We start from the raw sequence: 17,387 nt of genomic DNA on the forward strand, positions 1-17,387 counted from the left end.
CGAGGTACACCGTAACAATGTAAGTGAAAATTATATATTCGGTGGCGAGATGATTCTCGAACGTGAAAACGCAGTAACTTGCGTTGACACGTCTAGTATCTAGTATATAATATTAAACGACGTCGTTTAACGAGAAATTAACGCTGTCCGAAACGATTACCAAATCCGAGATGAGGTTAGGTTAGCTAGTTTAAACAATATATTAAAATATCTCATGGATGGCGCTTCCAGGATCGTGTTCTCGTATTATTCTGTCCGAAATGTATATTAATGATGCGCCAAACATGTACATTTTACTGCCGTTTAACAACACATACTTAACACACACATACACATGTATATATATATATAGTATTGTTTAGCACAAGTACCTACTTGCAAGTACACATTTACCAACCCCCGGACACCTCGAGTGTAACAATAATATAGGACTAGAATTTTTTTTATCCTTTTAATTACAGACCTCAAGCTGTTAAAACACGCGTCAACAGCTTACGGGTTTAACCATCCAATATTTATTTCGTATTCGACACATTTTCTCGCATTGCATCGTGATGTATGTAATTTTGTTGTGATTTTTAATGATTTCCATTTCTTTACTTTTAATTTTTTTTTTTTTTGCATATATTTATCAATATTTAAATATTACAAATAAGACAAAATTACATGATTTATATACCTTTTTTAAGCTGACGCTTGTGTTGAAGGCAGAAAGTTATATATATATATAGATTATTTATATATTAGATTTAACAATATAAAATTTTAAATAATAGACTTTCTTATTATACAGTTAAATAAATTAAATTAAAAAAAAAAAAAAAAAGACAAAGATTATTGTTATGATACAGGTTTTATAAATACACAGTATGCATATTTACGATAATAAATATTAAATATTAGAAAGTAACTATTCAAGAATAGGTTTTTTTTTAAATTTAAACTCTTATTTAGATAAATATTTGATTTAAAAATTAGTGGCATAGAATTATAATAGGTCGGTGCAAGATATTCCATAAATGTTTTACCTAAAGGTTTCTTAAAATAAATAACTTTTTCATTAAAGGCTAAATGTTTTCTTTTTTCAACATTACAATTTACCCAGTAAATTAAATTTTATAATCCACAATATAGCTATTTTCTTAAATAGTAATTTGACAGGTAGCACATTAAATGTTTTACAATTCTCTTATGCAGAACTTTTTAACGTACCTTTTCTTAGACATATCGGTAAAAAACCGAAATTAAATATAATAATTTTCTAAGATGACACTAAGATTGATACATTGCCACAGAACTTTTTGGTTATAATGTATATAATACAGTAGCCCAAAAAATGGATGAGCAGATATTAAAACGAGTAGTATTAAAATATCATAAATACCAAGAGGTCTCTATTATTATATTACTTTATTCCATCAACTATTTCGTAATAGGAATCAGCGCACCACGACGACGACGTTTATGACGGTATTTATAATGTATAGTTATACCTATATATATGATATTTACAACAGATAAGCAATACTCGAAGGACATTAATTGGGGCTATTTGGGACTAATTAATTATAAAAAATATTTAAAAATAGCTGGAAAATTAAATTTAACTATAATAATGTAATATAATCATGACATAATTCAAATATACCACGAAAAACCGTTATTTTGGTCAGGAATAGGTTTTGGTTATAAAACCGGGATTGAAAATACGAAATAATCGCTTTGATGTTAATATTTAGATACTTTCCTTGATTACTGATAACCAATAATCGCTTCCAGCATTCCAAAACTAAAAGCTGTTATTGGTTTTTGGTTCTCAAATTTACGATTTTTTACCGGTTTTAATCCCTGCTGTACAGATAAAATATTATATGTATATATATATTATATCTGGGTACACAACACTGCGCGTATACTCGATCATGCCGCGGCGCCAACTTAACTACTCGTGTGATTTATGTATACAAATGAGATAAAAATTATGATAAATATTTTACCCCACGAGAAATCAAACGCGTCGCAGGTCGTATTCAATGTACTTACACCTTTACAGAAGAAAATATTATATTGTAAGGACGTTGCCACGCCTTGCCAGTCGTAAAAATCGCCCAAATCATCGTCGCTCTCCTGCGTGAGTCGTGACCGCAAAGATATATTCGTCGAGAGACGGCGGCGTTTACTGTTATTTTTTTACACGTCGCAAACGCCTCGTGAGTCGAAAGTATGACCGACGTTGCATTGATGATGAGAGGTACCGTTTTAAACACATTTTTCGAGCGGGTTTTTTTTCTATTCTCGCACACACATAGTGTTGTAATAACAATACACGTATATATCGACGTCATTTGTGGAATGCTAGGGTGCTGCATTTACATCTCATGATTTTTTTCTTATAACTCACTTGCGTGTACACTGTACATTAATTGTTTGTAATGCTTGTATTACAAAATATATTATTTTACTCATGCACTACAGTTTATACAGGATAAAATAAACAAATATGTCAGCAAGCAAATACGCAATAATATGTATGTATTGGAAAACGAGTTAAATTTTTTTTCTTAATCAACGTTTGAAAATTGGAGTTTTGAATGCGTAATACTAATTTTTAGACCACTGAGTATGAATATGCTAGAAAACGCTTATCAGTGGATATGAACTTTTAAATGTTAGTTACACATTATGCAACTATAAAAAAACAAAAAAAAAAAAACAATTGACATGCGAAAAATTGTCGACAAAGATTTTCGTCCGCAAAAAAGTTTTTCGCTTATAGTTAAGCGTATAGGTAATATTTATGAATAAGTTATGTAAAGCATAGATTTTCATTCTGCATTTCTTCAAATGATTCCGGATTATTGTTGCGACCGAGGATTTTAAAAACTCGTAACAAATAAATGTCATAAGTATTTATATTATAATAAAAAACTATCGTTTGAAAATTCAGTCGTAACGGGATGCTCTTCTGCAATTCCCCTTTAATACCGTCGCGTCGGGCAAAATCGTGCGCAGGACATCCCACGGTAAAAGTTCTAAATCGTTTACTCAAGCAAAACGAGATGGGTGGTTTTTTACTATTATAATAATACGTTATTTCACGGACTATTGAGCAATATTTCTTAATTCGAGAATAATTTTTTCAACGAAAAATATTTATAAAGACATCGGTTTTATAATATTAATAATAATAAAAATAGCACTATATAATAATCGATTTCAATAATCTGCGTATGGTGATTTCGAGTTCTAGTCGAACGCCCTCGTAAACTATATAGGTATATTATATTTGTGCGTACATTTTTCGTTTTTGATTTTACAATCACGAGAAGTCGTCCGGGCGCCGCCACTGGCGATTGATAAATGATTTATATATATATATATATATATCAGATAACACCACGGGTGAGTGGATGATGTGAGTAGGTAGCGGGAGAACGTTGCGGTGGTTCTGTGAGTGCGCAAAATGATACTGCGTTTTGGCCTGATTGCCAAACAACGGTTCTTGCCAACCAACGGTACGATAGTAATGACAAACAATTTCGCGTTCAAGAGTTAAAAGTTTCTAAAGCCAATGTAAATTTAACATTTTATTATTATAATTACTCTTAAAGATACATATTATGTATATTGTATAAGTATACAAGAACGGAATATATGTTGATTAATATATAGACGTTTTTGTGTACTTATAGAGTAAATACTCGCCGTCACTTTTTCACGGTTATTCGTATTTTTTATGCGCTTTATCTCATGTAAAGTGGGCGTACTATTCGTCCGTCTAAAAGTTCTCGTTTTGTTTACAAAACACATTTTCATAGTTTTTATATGGATACGCAGTTGGTGGTTCCATTCTACGTCATCAACCGTGATAAACGCACACGTTGATAAATCTATTGCATTTTATTACTACAACAGCAGTGTGTCGCCCCAGGTTAGTAATAATAATGATACAACGAAACTTGTAATAGATATTTTAGAAATATAATACTTACCGGACGCCGATTGATTTTTCTACACGTTCAACATTCGTTCCCCCCTTCGGTTCAGTACAGCATATTTTTGTAAGAAATTAATTATTTTTAATTATTTTAATTGTGTAATTGCCCAGGTATTTTTGTAATCGTTTCGCACTGACTTACGTATACATGTATTTATTATAGACTCTATATTAAATAGTGTGTGAGTATGTGCTGCGCGACATGATATTGTTATTATGTCGTCGGTTTTTGTCGAGTAAAATTGTTAATTGAAATACTTCATACATTTATTTAAAAATGCGTTGCTCTTAAAATCACTCCGCCGCCGTCGTAATAGAATAAGATACATTTAATATCTGGTTTCAAAGATTTAAAAAAGAAAATCCCAAACCAAATCGTATGTTACAAACGTTAAATTGACGTTTTATTTGAATCGCTATTAATTGAAAATTGAATCACTTTTATGAAACATTCTTACCGTTTTTATAGTATTTCAAATTGATCACATTTATAAGACCCATTTTATTATTGAACTTATCAGTGTGTCAATATAATTTTGTGCGTCGTGTACTCGTGCCATTTAGTTTATTGTGGTTCGTGATCAAACATTTTTTTTTAATGTAGAACAAACGGAAAGATTTGTCAATAAAAGAAAAAAAATCACTTTTTTTCGTCGAAAATCTGAAGCGCAACAAAAAAAAAAAAAAAAAAAAAGATGGTTTTTTCTTTATTTTGATCAAGTATAACTACGTGAAAATATAGAATCATTAAAAAATATATATTATATGGAATCAACCGGTTAAATATAATCGAAATGGCCTGAACCAATTTGATCGCATTTAGCGGAACTCGCTGTATATTCATTTTACGCAAGAACTCGCGCATCACATAGATATTATATTTTAACCGTTAAATGAAGTATACGGTATAATAGATACAAGTGTTTACAGACATCGCTACAGTGAATAATTAATAACGGCAAAAGATAAAAACGATTTGTTATCGCGCGTACCTATGTACATCTTCACAAGACCGTTACGCGACATTATCGTAGTGAAACGACGAGAAAACCCCGTGTTCTTACGACCGTCGATTTCGCCAAGAGTGATCTGACCGCCGCCGCCGAGGTGTTCGGGTGCGAAATGATTGAGTGAGTTCCCGCAGCAATTAGTGCGGAGGAACACAATTACGGGGGAATAACAGTCCTGACGAGTATTGCCGTTCCAACAACACTCGTATAAAGACGTTAAGTATATTATCGTGCTGCGCATTAACGTATATGCGCGTTACGTGTCGCGTGTAGTGTAACGCACGTATTATAATATCGGTATTGATCTACCGTTTTATTTTATGTCGAACGTTTCGTATGCGCGTTCCGGGAAAGAGCGCCGTGGCTTTTGCGAGTGCGCATCGCCCTTACGCAACGGTTCCATTGCAGTCAAACGTAATGCACAATGTTTTGTACGGCATATTTGTACGAACTGTTGGACAAAGATAACGGCCGAAATGTCTCGTACACACTTCAATGATGCCTTTGATTTGAAGTTTTCCGACTGGACCGGAGATTAAATACGATTAGAAAATTACATTTTTTTTCTCCATAATCGGAGCTTTCCTCGTTTTACCGATGATCTTGGTTTTTAAAATTAACTGTTCGAGTTTTAAAGATTTTGTAAATTGAATTAATTTCGCCTACAGTGTTTTTTGCAATATGCGCCTATGGTTTTTCGCGTGACAATATCTAATGTCTTAATATTCTTGAATACATTTTTCACATAATGGTGGTTTAGATGAATCGCTGCGAACTTAACTATAAATTGTCACATCGATCAACATTTCTTGTACGCGTTTTCATTCGAGAATAAACGCATCATTTGTTAATAATGATTCTCGCGTACATGCGTGATGTCCTCGCAGTCCTACAGCAGTAAATAAAATAATCAGAATAATTTCGAGTCATCTTTGTCACAATCCGTATAGATATTTATTATGCCGAATAACAATGCAATATACGCGCGTGCGTGTGTGTGTGTGCCATCGATCGCGATTAAATACTAGTAATGCGCATGCGCTCACCTACAACACGATCTTGTAAATGTGTTTGTCGCGTCGTTGTTCACTTGTGCAATTAGTATTATGGTCGTTGACGTACGCTTTTGAAACTTTAAACCGTTGTGAAAATCGCTTGTGTCCGTAGAACAGGGTCAAACGGACGTGTAAAACTTGGCCGACGACGACGTATAAGTTATCGAATGATTAGACTATATACTCGAAGAGACTAACCGCCATATTAGAAGGTTTCATACCGTGTCTGTGCGTACGCGTGTGAAGTGCCACTTAGTGTTTATATTATGTACCTGCACACACACACACAAACACACATATACACACTTTATAGATCTTATAATCGGTTTATAAAATATAAATTAATTATTTGTGACTGGAGTATCCGTATATACTAAGGTGTATATATATGGTATTTTATGTTGAGGATATAATAATAATATCGTTTTATTTTATAAAAATAGAGAAAAAAAATGTCGACGACTCTATGCGTATTGCAATGTCAGCGACAATAAGAGCATCACCTATATATCTAGATTATGCGGTATATGATAATAATAATACTCACTCGGAAGTATCGTATTCAGTGCAGTGGTGCAAATCTTTCGTAAAGGTTCGAGTGCGTTCACACGCGTAACAACATGAAAAAAAGGCATTTGAATCCGACGCGACTAAGTTAGAAAAAGAAAATGTAAAAAAAAAAAACTTTCAACTCGATTCGAAAATTTCGAAAATGATGTATGTACACATAATGATGTATAAATCTACAAAAACCTTTGTTCTAACCGAATTTTCCGCTGAAAAGCGAATACTCTTATAGAATTTTTCTATAACTTTAATATGAAAGAAACGAAACTAAAAAAATCGTGATGTTAAAAGTTTTGAGTTGGCTAAACTTACTTAAAAAACAAACATATTTAAAAATCGATTTATTATACACTTTTATATATTACATTTTTTTAAACAAAAGAAAAAACTCGATAAAACATTGATTCAAGTCTTTGTAAAGTTCGTTGTGTTATTCGTATTATTTGTATACGTATGAAAGTAATGAGAAATCGAACCATGATAAAACAAGTCACTGTAAAGTATACATATACTTATACATAATATGTACTGAATGTTACTGGAAAAAAAAAATTAACACCACTTATTACCTGGTGCCAATTTCCGATCGTACGAAATTTATATAAACGATAAATCAAACAAATCAAAAGTTTCGTATAATGGAAAAAATAAACGGTAAATACCAAACAATGTTCTTTTGACTTTATATGACACATTTTGATTTCAAATGGCTTTCAGTCACTTTTTGAAACTGAAAACACCGTCTGCTGCAGTTCTTTGAGTAATAGAATTATGACTAATTGTATACCGTATTTTTAATTGACTTGGCCGAGTTTGTATACTATTATTATTATTACTATAAAAAATATATATAAATAAATAAATATATATGCTCGTGACTTGTCATTACGATTTAACGCGTAGTATTATTGATATGTATATCATTCGTATATTTATATTTAAAAGTGTGTATGTACAGTTTTTTTTTTTTTATCCATGAGCGTTTCTCGGTATACCCACTGCAGTGTAAATTAACGGTGGTTTTGACGTAGTCTTGTTTTAAATTTTAACTGTTGTATATTTTACCGTTACTACTAAACAGCATGGACCATGTTCAACGCGTCGCCGCCGCGTATAATAACAAAATTGTTTGTCGAAAAACGTCGCGTAAACCTATGGAACCGCTATGCTTAGCCCTCGAATTCTATACGACGGCGGTGCGTGACGTTCGCGGTGAAATGTTTTGCTTCCTCGATTTTAGTTTTTTGTTTTCATACGATCAGCGGCGGCACGCAGAGCTTTTCTGTCGAATCGGATTTCATATCGTTTTTTTTTTTTTATATAATTTGGCACGCGCTGTTTAATATCGTACTATTAATGGATTTATGTCCGATTTATATATGTCACGCGGATTCAACTCGCTCGAGACTCGACCCTGCAGCGTGTTTATATGAACATGTGTGTGTGTGTGTACATGTTGGTCGAACACTCCGTCGATAATTAAAATACGGACCAGTATATATTCGTTTAAGTGCGCCCGTTAATGTTACGTGGATATAATATGTACATCGTGTAATAATATGTAAATCATCGATGCCGATCTGCTAATTGACAATAAAGCTGTACGGGGTCGCAAACGTGTCGATGACAAACAACCCCTAACCGTCATTCGATGTGCTGCGGGGAAACTGTTGTCGTGTTTTTTAATCGTTTTGTCTAATACGACTTCCATCATCTTCGTTGTCATGGGTGTTTCTTGGGAGGGCATTTGAAAAAAATCAGGGTTCATTTATATTACATCAAGAAAAAATACATTTTTCGATAATGTGAAAGTTATCTTTTTCTGTTATTTATGACTGTGTTAAAAATATGATTAAATACACACATTTTAACAAACTTAACACATACACATAGTATTATTATGTATTAACGTTATTTTTAAATACATTATGTGTTAAGTTAAATGTACATAAATCAAACATAGTCGAAAAGAAAATTTTTAAAATTACTTTAATTTCTAAATTTTCTAAAGAAACTGAATTCGATGATTTTTCTGAGCTGCGTGTAAATAGCACCGTTTTGTTTATTACCCAACAATATTATCCATGTGATTGCTGTTAACTGATTTCCATCGGGAAAAGTAATTGTACACATAAAGTATGGTATTGATTCATATCTGATGATTTTAGATCATTCACCGTGACATTTTTGTAATATTTGTTTCTTACATATCTTTACTATTTTTCAAATTTTTCTCAGAAGGGCTTTGGGCATGTTCCGAGTGAGGGGGTTACTATCCATCCCCTCCCACCGGAGAAGTGTCTAGAAGTAACACTGGTTGTCACCGTTGTCGTCGTCGTCGTAAATCGATATTACCATATTATTATAATATATATAACGGGTGCGTACGTTCTGTCAAATATCGAAACCGGTTCAAGACGGATATAGTGTATTTACAGTTGTGCTCTGCCATAACCTCATACTAAATCCGCCATCGCCACTGCTTTGACATTACCACCATACTTAAGTTACAATTTATATATATGTATATACGCTTATTCGTACACGAGTATTTATACAGTGTCTCACATATTATAATATGTGTGTATGCGAGTTCTCTCCCCAAAGTCATGTACGTATAATAGTTTTCGGTCTTATTTTAAACTCGACTTGGTTTATTTCGAATCGTTCAATCCGTCATCGTTATTGTATCAAGCTGCGGTGGTTTTTACTGCGAAGTATATATTGATCCGTTTATATACATAAATTATACGTACGCGTATATTATATGTGTACGACCAGATACTATGTATAATATATTATTCACGTTATATTATTATCATTATATGATTGCTGCGCGGAAAAAAAATTGGAAAGTAATGTTGTCTATGTAGATACTAATACCGATATCGATCGACTGTGGCATACACTGCATGCGTAAACATAATTGGATAACAAAAGTTTATTGCATTATAATATAATAATATACATATCAATCGTCTACAAGCCCACATTCCAATTCTGTATAAACTGAATAACGATGCGCGTTTGACGAATGATTTTTCCCGACGCAACGCAATAACTCTCTTTATCGGTTTATCGCGCAACACATAAGGAGTGCGTGTAGAAAGTTTGGAAACTCTTACGTTTTATAATGGCCATCGCGTTCATGTGTCGTTAAAAATGTCGATTGAAAAACCATTCGATTTCACGCATCTGTTATTTAGTTAACTTCGATTCAAAGCACATTGCGACTTGTAGATTTTAACCGTTACGAGTTACCAATCATGTAAATCGATATTTTCGCATCGCTAATACTATTGAAATCGTAATACTATCAATTTTTGTATGAATTATTTTTGGAGAAAATCAAAACTAATAAAATTTCGTGTTTGATCCGCAGGCTATTACCAACCGGCCGGGCCTCTAATCTCCAGTCATCACCTGCTACCGCATCACGTGCACTTGCATCATCCGTCGCACGTGAAGTCGTCGCTGGCCCCACCGTCGGTGCCCACACCGCCGTCGTCGGCTGGCACGGCCGCACCACCGCCGACCGAGTCGTCCGACACCGAAGTGGTGCCGATCAGGTCCACGTCCGTGCCGACGCCACCCGGATACCGTTATCCGCCGCAGGGCCAGTACCACCCACCGCCGATCCCGTCGTACTACCCGTCACCTCCGGCTTCGGCTAGCCTCCAGTACCCACCGCCGCCGCCGCCGCAGGTGCCTACCCACTATTTGCCGGAGCCCCCGAACCCGTGCTCCTATCCCGGTGGGCCGCACCATCAACCCGGCTACTTCCACCACAGCCGCAGCTCGCCGTACCACCACATACCGTTTCACCACAGACGGCCGCCGGTCGCACCACCATACGCACCGGCCGGTGGACCACCCACGTATTACCACGAGTACTACGGTCCACCGCCCGGGCCACCGCCTGCGCAGCCACCTGAGTCTACCGGCGTACACCAGCAACAGATGTTGGTGGCCACCAGGCCCGGTGACCGACCGGACCATCATCAGCCCCCGCCACCGCCGCAACAACAGCAGCAGCAGCAGCAGCAGCTACCTCCACCACCGGACGCGTACCCTGCGCCGCAGCCGCTCTACTACTCGCCGTATGGTGCGCCCCCGGGACCGTCGTGCTATTCGCCCGCTCCCCCTCGGACCTACATAGACCCAACATACCACTCGTGTCCGTGCCCAATGCAAACGTGTCCCAATCCAAAAAACGTCCATACTGGCCCGCTTACTGGTGCAGTCAGTAAGGGGCCAAAACATCATTCGACAGTAGTTACTCTTCCGCCAGTTGCACTGGCCCTACCGCAAGAACCTCCACGGGCTCACGGCCCACCCAGCCCGGCCAGGGGCAGCGCTGGAGTTCCCGGACCACCGCGGTCCGCGTCCTCCGGCAGCCCGTCCAAACAAGTTCCTTGGTGCATGAGCCCGCTGAGCCCAGCCAGAGCATCCGTCCAACATCTGGCGCCTCAGTCGCCCGCCATGTTGGCAGCCAAAAATCCCACCTCCGAGTGGAACACAACCGAGGAGAAATGCGACACCACCGGCTTGTTGGCCATCGGCAAAGTCCTCAGTCAATCCGTTTTGGGCCTGGATCATCACCAGCCGATCGATCATCACGACATCGTACCGAAAATCGAGCCTATCGATGATGAACCGTCGCAATCTTATTACACTCTTAAGGTTGACGTGGCCAGCGAAGACGGCGATTCCACGTCGGCCGCCGGTGATGACGACGACAACGGTGACGACGAACATCAGACCATCGATTTGTCGACCAAGCCGCGGGAATGCTCGGAAGAATTAACTACTGTGTACTGCACAACCTCCGTCAACAACAATAATAGTTTTAATCATAACAACAACAATCATGGTGACGGTGATAAAATAATAAAAGGATCAGCGAAAAGGAAGAAACTTAATCCCATGCAAATAGTCTTAGCAAAAAAATCTAAAATCCGAGAAGGGATTGAAGATGATGACGTTGGTAACGGCAACGACGCCGCCGCCGTTGCTCTCGACGACGGTACAGAAATCAATGAAGAGTCAGCGGCGGCGGCAGCGACAATAATAACAACAACAACAACAACTACAACAACAACAATTGCAACTGCAACAACTGCAAGTACGACGACGATTGAAGACGAACCGGTTACGGTTAAGCGAAAGAACAGTATCAAATCGACGGATGTCAAGTCCGAACAAGAGATACTGGACGAGTGTATGACTGAAGAAATATTACGATCCGTGTTGACGGATGAGAGCGACGGTGATGACATGATCACTGAAGCTTTCGTTAAAAAAAAAGGCGTTCCGAAGAAAACGAAAAAAGGTAAAAAAGACCGGAAGAACGGTGGGAACAAAAAAGAAATGACCGGTAAGTAATAAATCATTTAGCGCCGGTGCGCGCACGGCAAACGAATGTGGTTTTTTTTTATCTCTTATTAAATTCCTTTTTCTCCCTGCGTTTTCTAGATGCGATGAAGCGTGAGCTGGAGCAGCGTATGCGTGAAGAATTTGCGCAGCTGTCACGGCTCAAGAATCTAGACCTTGCGCCCAAGTGGTCCAACGGTTGGATATGGCAAGGCAAACCTTTCAAACGATCTGTTTACTTAGAGGTACGTGTACAAAACGTAAACTACGTGTATACAATAATTTTTATTGTATTATTACGCTCTCGCGTTGACAATACAATGTTATTGCGTCTTTATTGTGTGGTGTGTCGTCGTATTTATGTAAATTATGATACCGTGTTATTTGTTTTATGCGTAGAATGACACGCCGGTGTTGAGAAAGTGTTACCCGTGTATGCGTCACATGCAAGGTGACACGATATACGCGAGGGACTGCGTATTGCTGAAGTCGGGCTCTCGTAAAAACGACTTACCGTTTATCGCCAAAATCGCCTACTTGTGGGAAGACCCCGTTAATGGTAAGTAAACTTAGTGGTAATCGGTGCACGAGCTGCTTATCGGATAACCATGACTTCGGTGTCATGCGTATAACCAAGCTCGTATTATCTGCGTGCATGTGGGGGTTAAAATTTATATTTTATTTTCTAAATCCCTGAAAAAACATACATATACATGAAACATCAGTCGAAAGCAAAACATTTTTCGACTCTCTCCCCCTTCCGAAACCTTTGATCTCGGTTGTTGGTTCCGGTAACGCACCATAGTGTATTATGTAATAATGTATGTGTGTATCGAAAATTAGATTATGCTACTCGGTCTTTATGTTCGCGAGCCCAAACCGGATACGCAATCATACCGAGTGTGATATTGCATTGGCCTTTCGATTATTATGTATGTTTACTTAATTTGCGTTCGTTTCGCAGGAGAAATGATGATGTCGCTGCTGTGGTACTACAGACCGGAGCACACGAAACAGGGACGGCAGAAGGATGACATGCCCGACGAACTGTTCGCGTCCAAACACAGGGACGTCAACAGCGTGGCCTGCATTGACGACCGGTGTTACGTGCTGACGTTCAACGAGTACTGCAGGTCCGTGTTTCACCAAATGATGACACCTCGTCACGTTTTTCGTTTCAATTATTTTCTTTATTCTCTGGAGGTCCGTCGGTGTAGAAATATACTCGATTATACGTAAATCTATTTTCTTTTTACCTGTCCATTAAAATAACAAATTAATCATGTTAATAATACATGGTATGTGATACTTATAAATCGTTTATCGTAGACCTTGCAAATAAGTAGGTTAGGTTAAATTATATTATATTATATTATATTATACGCACTAACGATAGCAGTTCTTGACAGAAGTTATGTTCAAGTTTTGGTCAGACTACATCGCTGTCCCGCAGTTGTTTATTGTTAAAATAATAATATTATACCACCGCCGATGAGTCGGTATAATATCATTTCGATTTAATTATTTATGACGGGTACAGATATTGTATACGTTTTCTTTCGACAAAATCGACCTACAATTATAATATTATAATTCATATATTATTGATTTTTGCTAATGGAAAAAAAAACAACTATATGGTTTTTCTTTTACTATAAGCATACGTTTTTAACTCTGTATTCGTATTGAATCAGAAATAATGACTAGTGAGAAAGGAAAGAGAGAAAGAGAGAATGTGTTTGTAAACGTATACGTAATTAAAATAAAAAATAAAATGTTTACACGTCACCCGACAAATTGCGTTGTTCGTACGCGGTGCAGTAGCTGGCTTAGAAAGAACGTCAGAAAGCCGCACGTAAATATAATTGCCATTCGAAATAATAGCGCAGTGTAATATATTGCGTCCGCAATAATATAACTGTTGAGTTTTAGAAATCGCTTTTTATCAACGCCCTGTAGGTGAACTCTGAATTTCCTAGAATTTATATCTCCTCTTCCCTTCCACCGTTTTATGTGTATGTTATAAATACTTCATTTACGGCCACTGAACGTCATGATGTTATTATTTCAATATTTGTGTTCATAACGTAAAATAATTATAAATTTGCACGCGACATTTATGAAAAAAAAAATTATAGTAATAATAATTATAAAAAACACATTATAGTGATATTATAACAACTGTGGACAGATATCGGAACAAATCAAGTCTTCAATCTAAACTGAATTATTTATAATAATTACTGCAAAAAAAAACAACCCTTAAAATCTACGTACAGGTGAAAAACATTCACACGTGCGAAACTCTGGTGACTGTCAGATTATATCTTTATGTACATGCGTTAATCCTGCAATGATGAATTAACACGATAAAATTGTGTACATAGTGCGATCAGTGTCGTGTTAAGCCGTCTGTGACAACAGAAAAATTGCCATCTCGTGTATATTAGCTTTACGGCTTTATATAAATGTATGTACCGCATTCAGTTGGTTATAACTTCAATATGCTCTAAAACTGTTCATATATTTTCCGAATTAAATACAAAATTGTTCAGCGCGATGTGTAATTTAGTCTTTTTTTCTGGTCTCTCTTTCCTTCTCTCTCTCTCACCCTGCGCCTTCCACACCTCCTCTGCATCTGTTTATAAATATCGTTATGAATAAAACAATTATATATATAAAAAAAAAAAAATAATAATAATAATAAAAGAACAAATGATAATAACAGTACGTTAGTTGCCCACTAGTGTGTAGTAGTAATGCGTTCCTTTCTGTCGGTCCAACAGGCACCGGAAGCAATTGAAGTCGGTACAAGAGAACTTGGTGTTGTGCAAAGCGGTAGTGCCGCCGTTGCAGGAAACCAACCCCAGGGCCAGACAGCTGCCCGCTGAAGGCGCACCGTCGGATCTGATATTCTTCTGCCGCCGCGTGTACGACTGCCGGCAGAAGCGGTTGCTGAAGAAGCCGCAGCTCTGACCAAAACGCAGTCGTCGCCGCCGCCTTCGTGTACTCGACCACGGTCAACATTACGTCGCCGCCGCCTGCGTCGTTGTTTCTTCGCACTGCTTCAGCAGCTGTCGCCAGCGGTCAGATAACGACGATACGTCCGGTCGTCGTCGTGTTTATATTATTTATTATTATTATTATTATTATTATTATTATTATTATCATAACGATTATTTCGATTATTACTACGTTCGTTTACGATTCGTTCTTTTTTAAAATTATTATTATTATTATTATTATTATTATTATTATTATTAATATTATTATTACTATTGTTATCGAATGCAAGCGCGCGCGCGCACGCGCTCCCAAAACGATAATAGGCAAAACAATTTTTTTTTGTTAATGGGGCTCAAAAACCCTGTGGACGGGATTCGCCCTTCTGGGACAAAATTAATATAGATATTTTATTCGCGCGCACCCACTGTGATTGGAGAGATATTTTTTATTTTGAAAAACAAATTTTTGACTGGTTAATAATCGAAACTTTGAAATAAATGTATTACACGTATAGAATATAATATACTCTATTACGGTATTATAGGTTCATAGTACTACGCAATTTACAAATAATATCCCGTGTACCTAAATATACCTACCCGTTGTTCATGAAAACATAAATATATGTTTATAAGTTTTAGATAAAATTTGCATCGACAGAAATTTTATTGTTTTTGTACTATAATTTGTACCTATACTTTTTAAGTACAAGAGACATGGAAAATCAAAACAAAAAATTTGTTCCATATCTTATGTTTTTCAGCACCTATATGTAACTATATATATATATATATTGTTGTCATTACTTTACTCTACCTCTTCTTTTATTCTCCTCATGTTTTATTATTATTTTTTATGAATATTAGTTGATTTTATTTTATTATTATATTTGATTATAATTTACTGACAGGCATTTTGTTTGCTTGTACTTTTCGCTGCACAATCAGGAAATGAAATCTGTATCCTTTCACCAACATTAAATTATTTGGCCCCTAGATAATCTGATTTCTCTTGTTCAATGATTTTATTCTCCAAATCACATGCACATCTAGTCATTTGAACAGAATACAGTCTTATGACTTCCGGTGAGTCTATTCCATTCATTGTTTCCATCCACTAATCTATATTTTTTAATTATAACTAGTATTTTATTTTAACGTCATCTACATTTTTCTTTTTTATATACAATAACACATATTAAAGTATTGATTCTAATTACAACATTATAAATGACCCGTTCGACCGTATATAAATATATATTTTTTTTTACTTTAAAGCTATTTTAGTTTAGTCGCATAATTCCAATGTTTTTGCTTTAAATGTGTTGTTATAGATTACAAAATAAAATACATATATTATTAATTATTATTACTATATTGATTCCTAATAACCAAGTATATAAATGTTAGAAAACAACAACCAACTAAAGAATTTGATTAAGTTATTAAAAATGTAATGAAATAAAAACACTATGGGTATAAAATATTTTATTTTTAGATATTTATGATGTATAAATGGACCAATTTTCATGTATAAAATTTTACATTATTCACATAGATCCGGATAGACAAGTAGCTTAGAATTATTAGATAAAAGGTCATTTAGTTTGCAATAATTTTATATAGGTATGATTTTTTTTCCGAGTGTAATATTTTGTGTTATAATAGTAGCAATTTTGTTTTTTTTAACACATATATAAGTATGTGTTTAGAATGTTATCAATTAACATCCCTATTATTTGAATTAAGTCGCATATTGTATAATTTTGAAATTCAATGAAAATATATAACACTGATATTATAATAAATGTAATGTTTTATTTTTATTCACATTAAATGAATATATTTTGTTTTTCAGTTATTGGGAAAAAATTCCATTCAATTATTTATGGATCCAGAATCTGATTACCTATTTGATCTAGTGCATAAATAATTTTTGCATTGATATTTATATAAATAATGATAAACTGTTTTCAATAAATATATTATACATTTATTTGTATAATATAACAAAAAGATTAATATGGCAAAAATTCACCAATCATGCGTAATTGTTATTGTTTTATAAATGTATTGAATATCTGGTTGCCTATTTTTTCGTTTTTTTGGACTTATTGTTTTTATTTCAATACTATATGTATAATCATTGATAAAAGTGGGAAAATTTAAGTAGGGGAGCTCAATACAATGATTTCAAAACTTTATTACAAAAGCAAAATTATTTAACAGAGACCATAAGGCCTCCCATACCCCCTCATTTATACTATTATACTGGCCAATTGTGTAGACACGAAATTGGACATTGAAGCTCTATCGTTTAGGCCTTCTCTATGTATTAAAAATGTTTACAACGAAAACCTTTTAAAATTAAATGCATGGT

At 35.6% G+C, this 17,387-nt stretch overlaps 1 protein-coding gene across 1 annotated transcript in view; it reads left to right on the plus strand.

Annotated features, from left to right (window-relative positions):
• LOC112685110 overlaps window positions 1-16,261 on the plus strand; it is a 100,233-nt gene extending 83,972 nt beyond the window's left edge. The window contains exons 5-9 of the mRNA XM_025556890.1: window positions 10,012-12,006; window positions 12,105-12,247; window positions 12,402-12,561; window positions 12,967-13,135; window positions 14,789-16,261. Coding sequence (XP_025412675.1) covers window positions 10,012-12,006; window positions 12,105-12,247; window positions 12,402-12,561; window positions 12,967-13,135; window positions 14,789-14,978 — 2,657 coding nt within the window. The 3' untranslated portion in view covers window positions 14,979-16,261. The remainder of the gene's footprint in view (window positions 1-10,011; window positions 12,007-12,104; window positions 12,248-12,401; window positions 12,562-12,966; window positions 13,136-14,788) is intronic.
• Window positions 16,262-17,387: the final 1,126 nt, after the last annotated feature.

This window comes from Sipha flava, unplaced genomic scaffold (assembly GCF_003268045.1).
Source record: "Sipha flava isolate LNK unplaced genomic scaffold, YSA_version1 106_pilon_pilon, whole genome shotgun sequence".
NCBI lineage: Eukaryota > Metazoa > Arthropoda > Insecta > Hemiptera > Aphididae > Sipha > Sipha flava.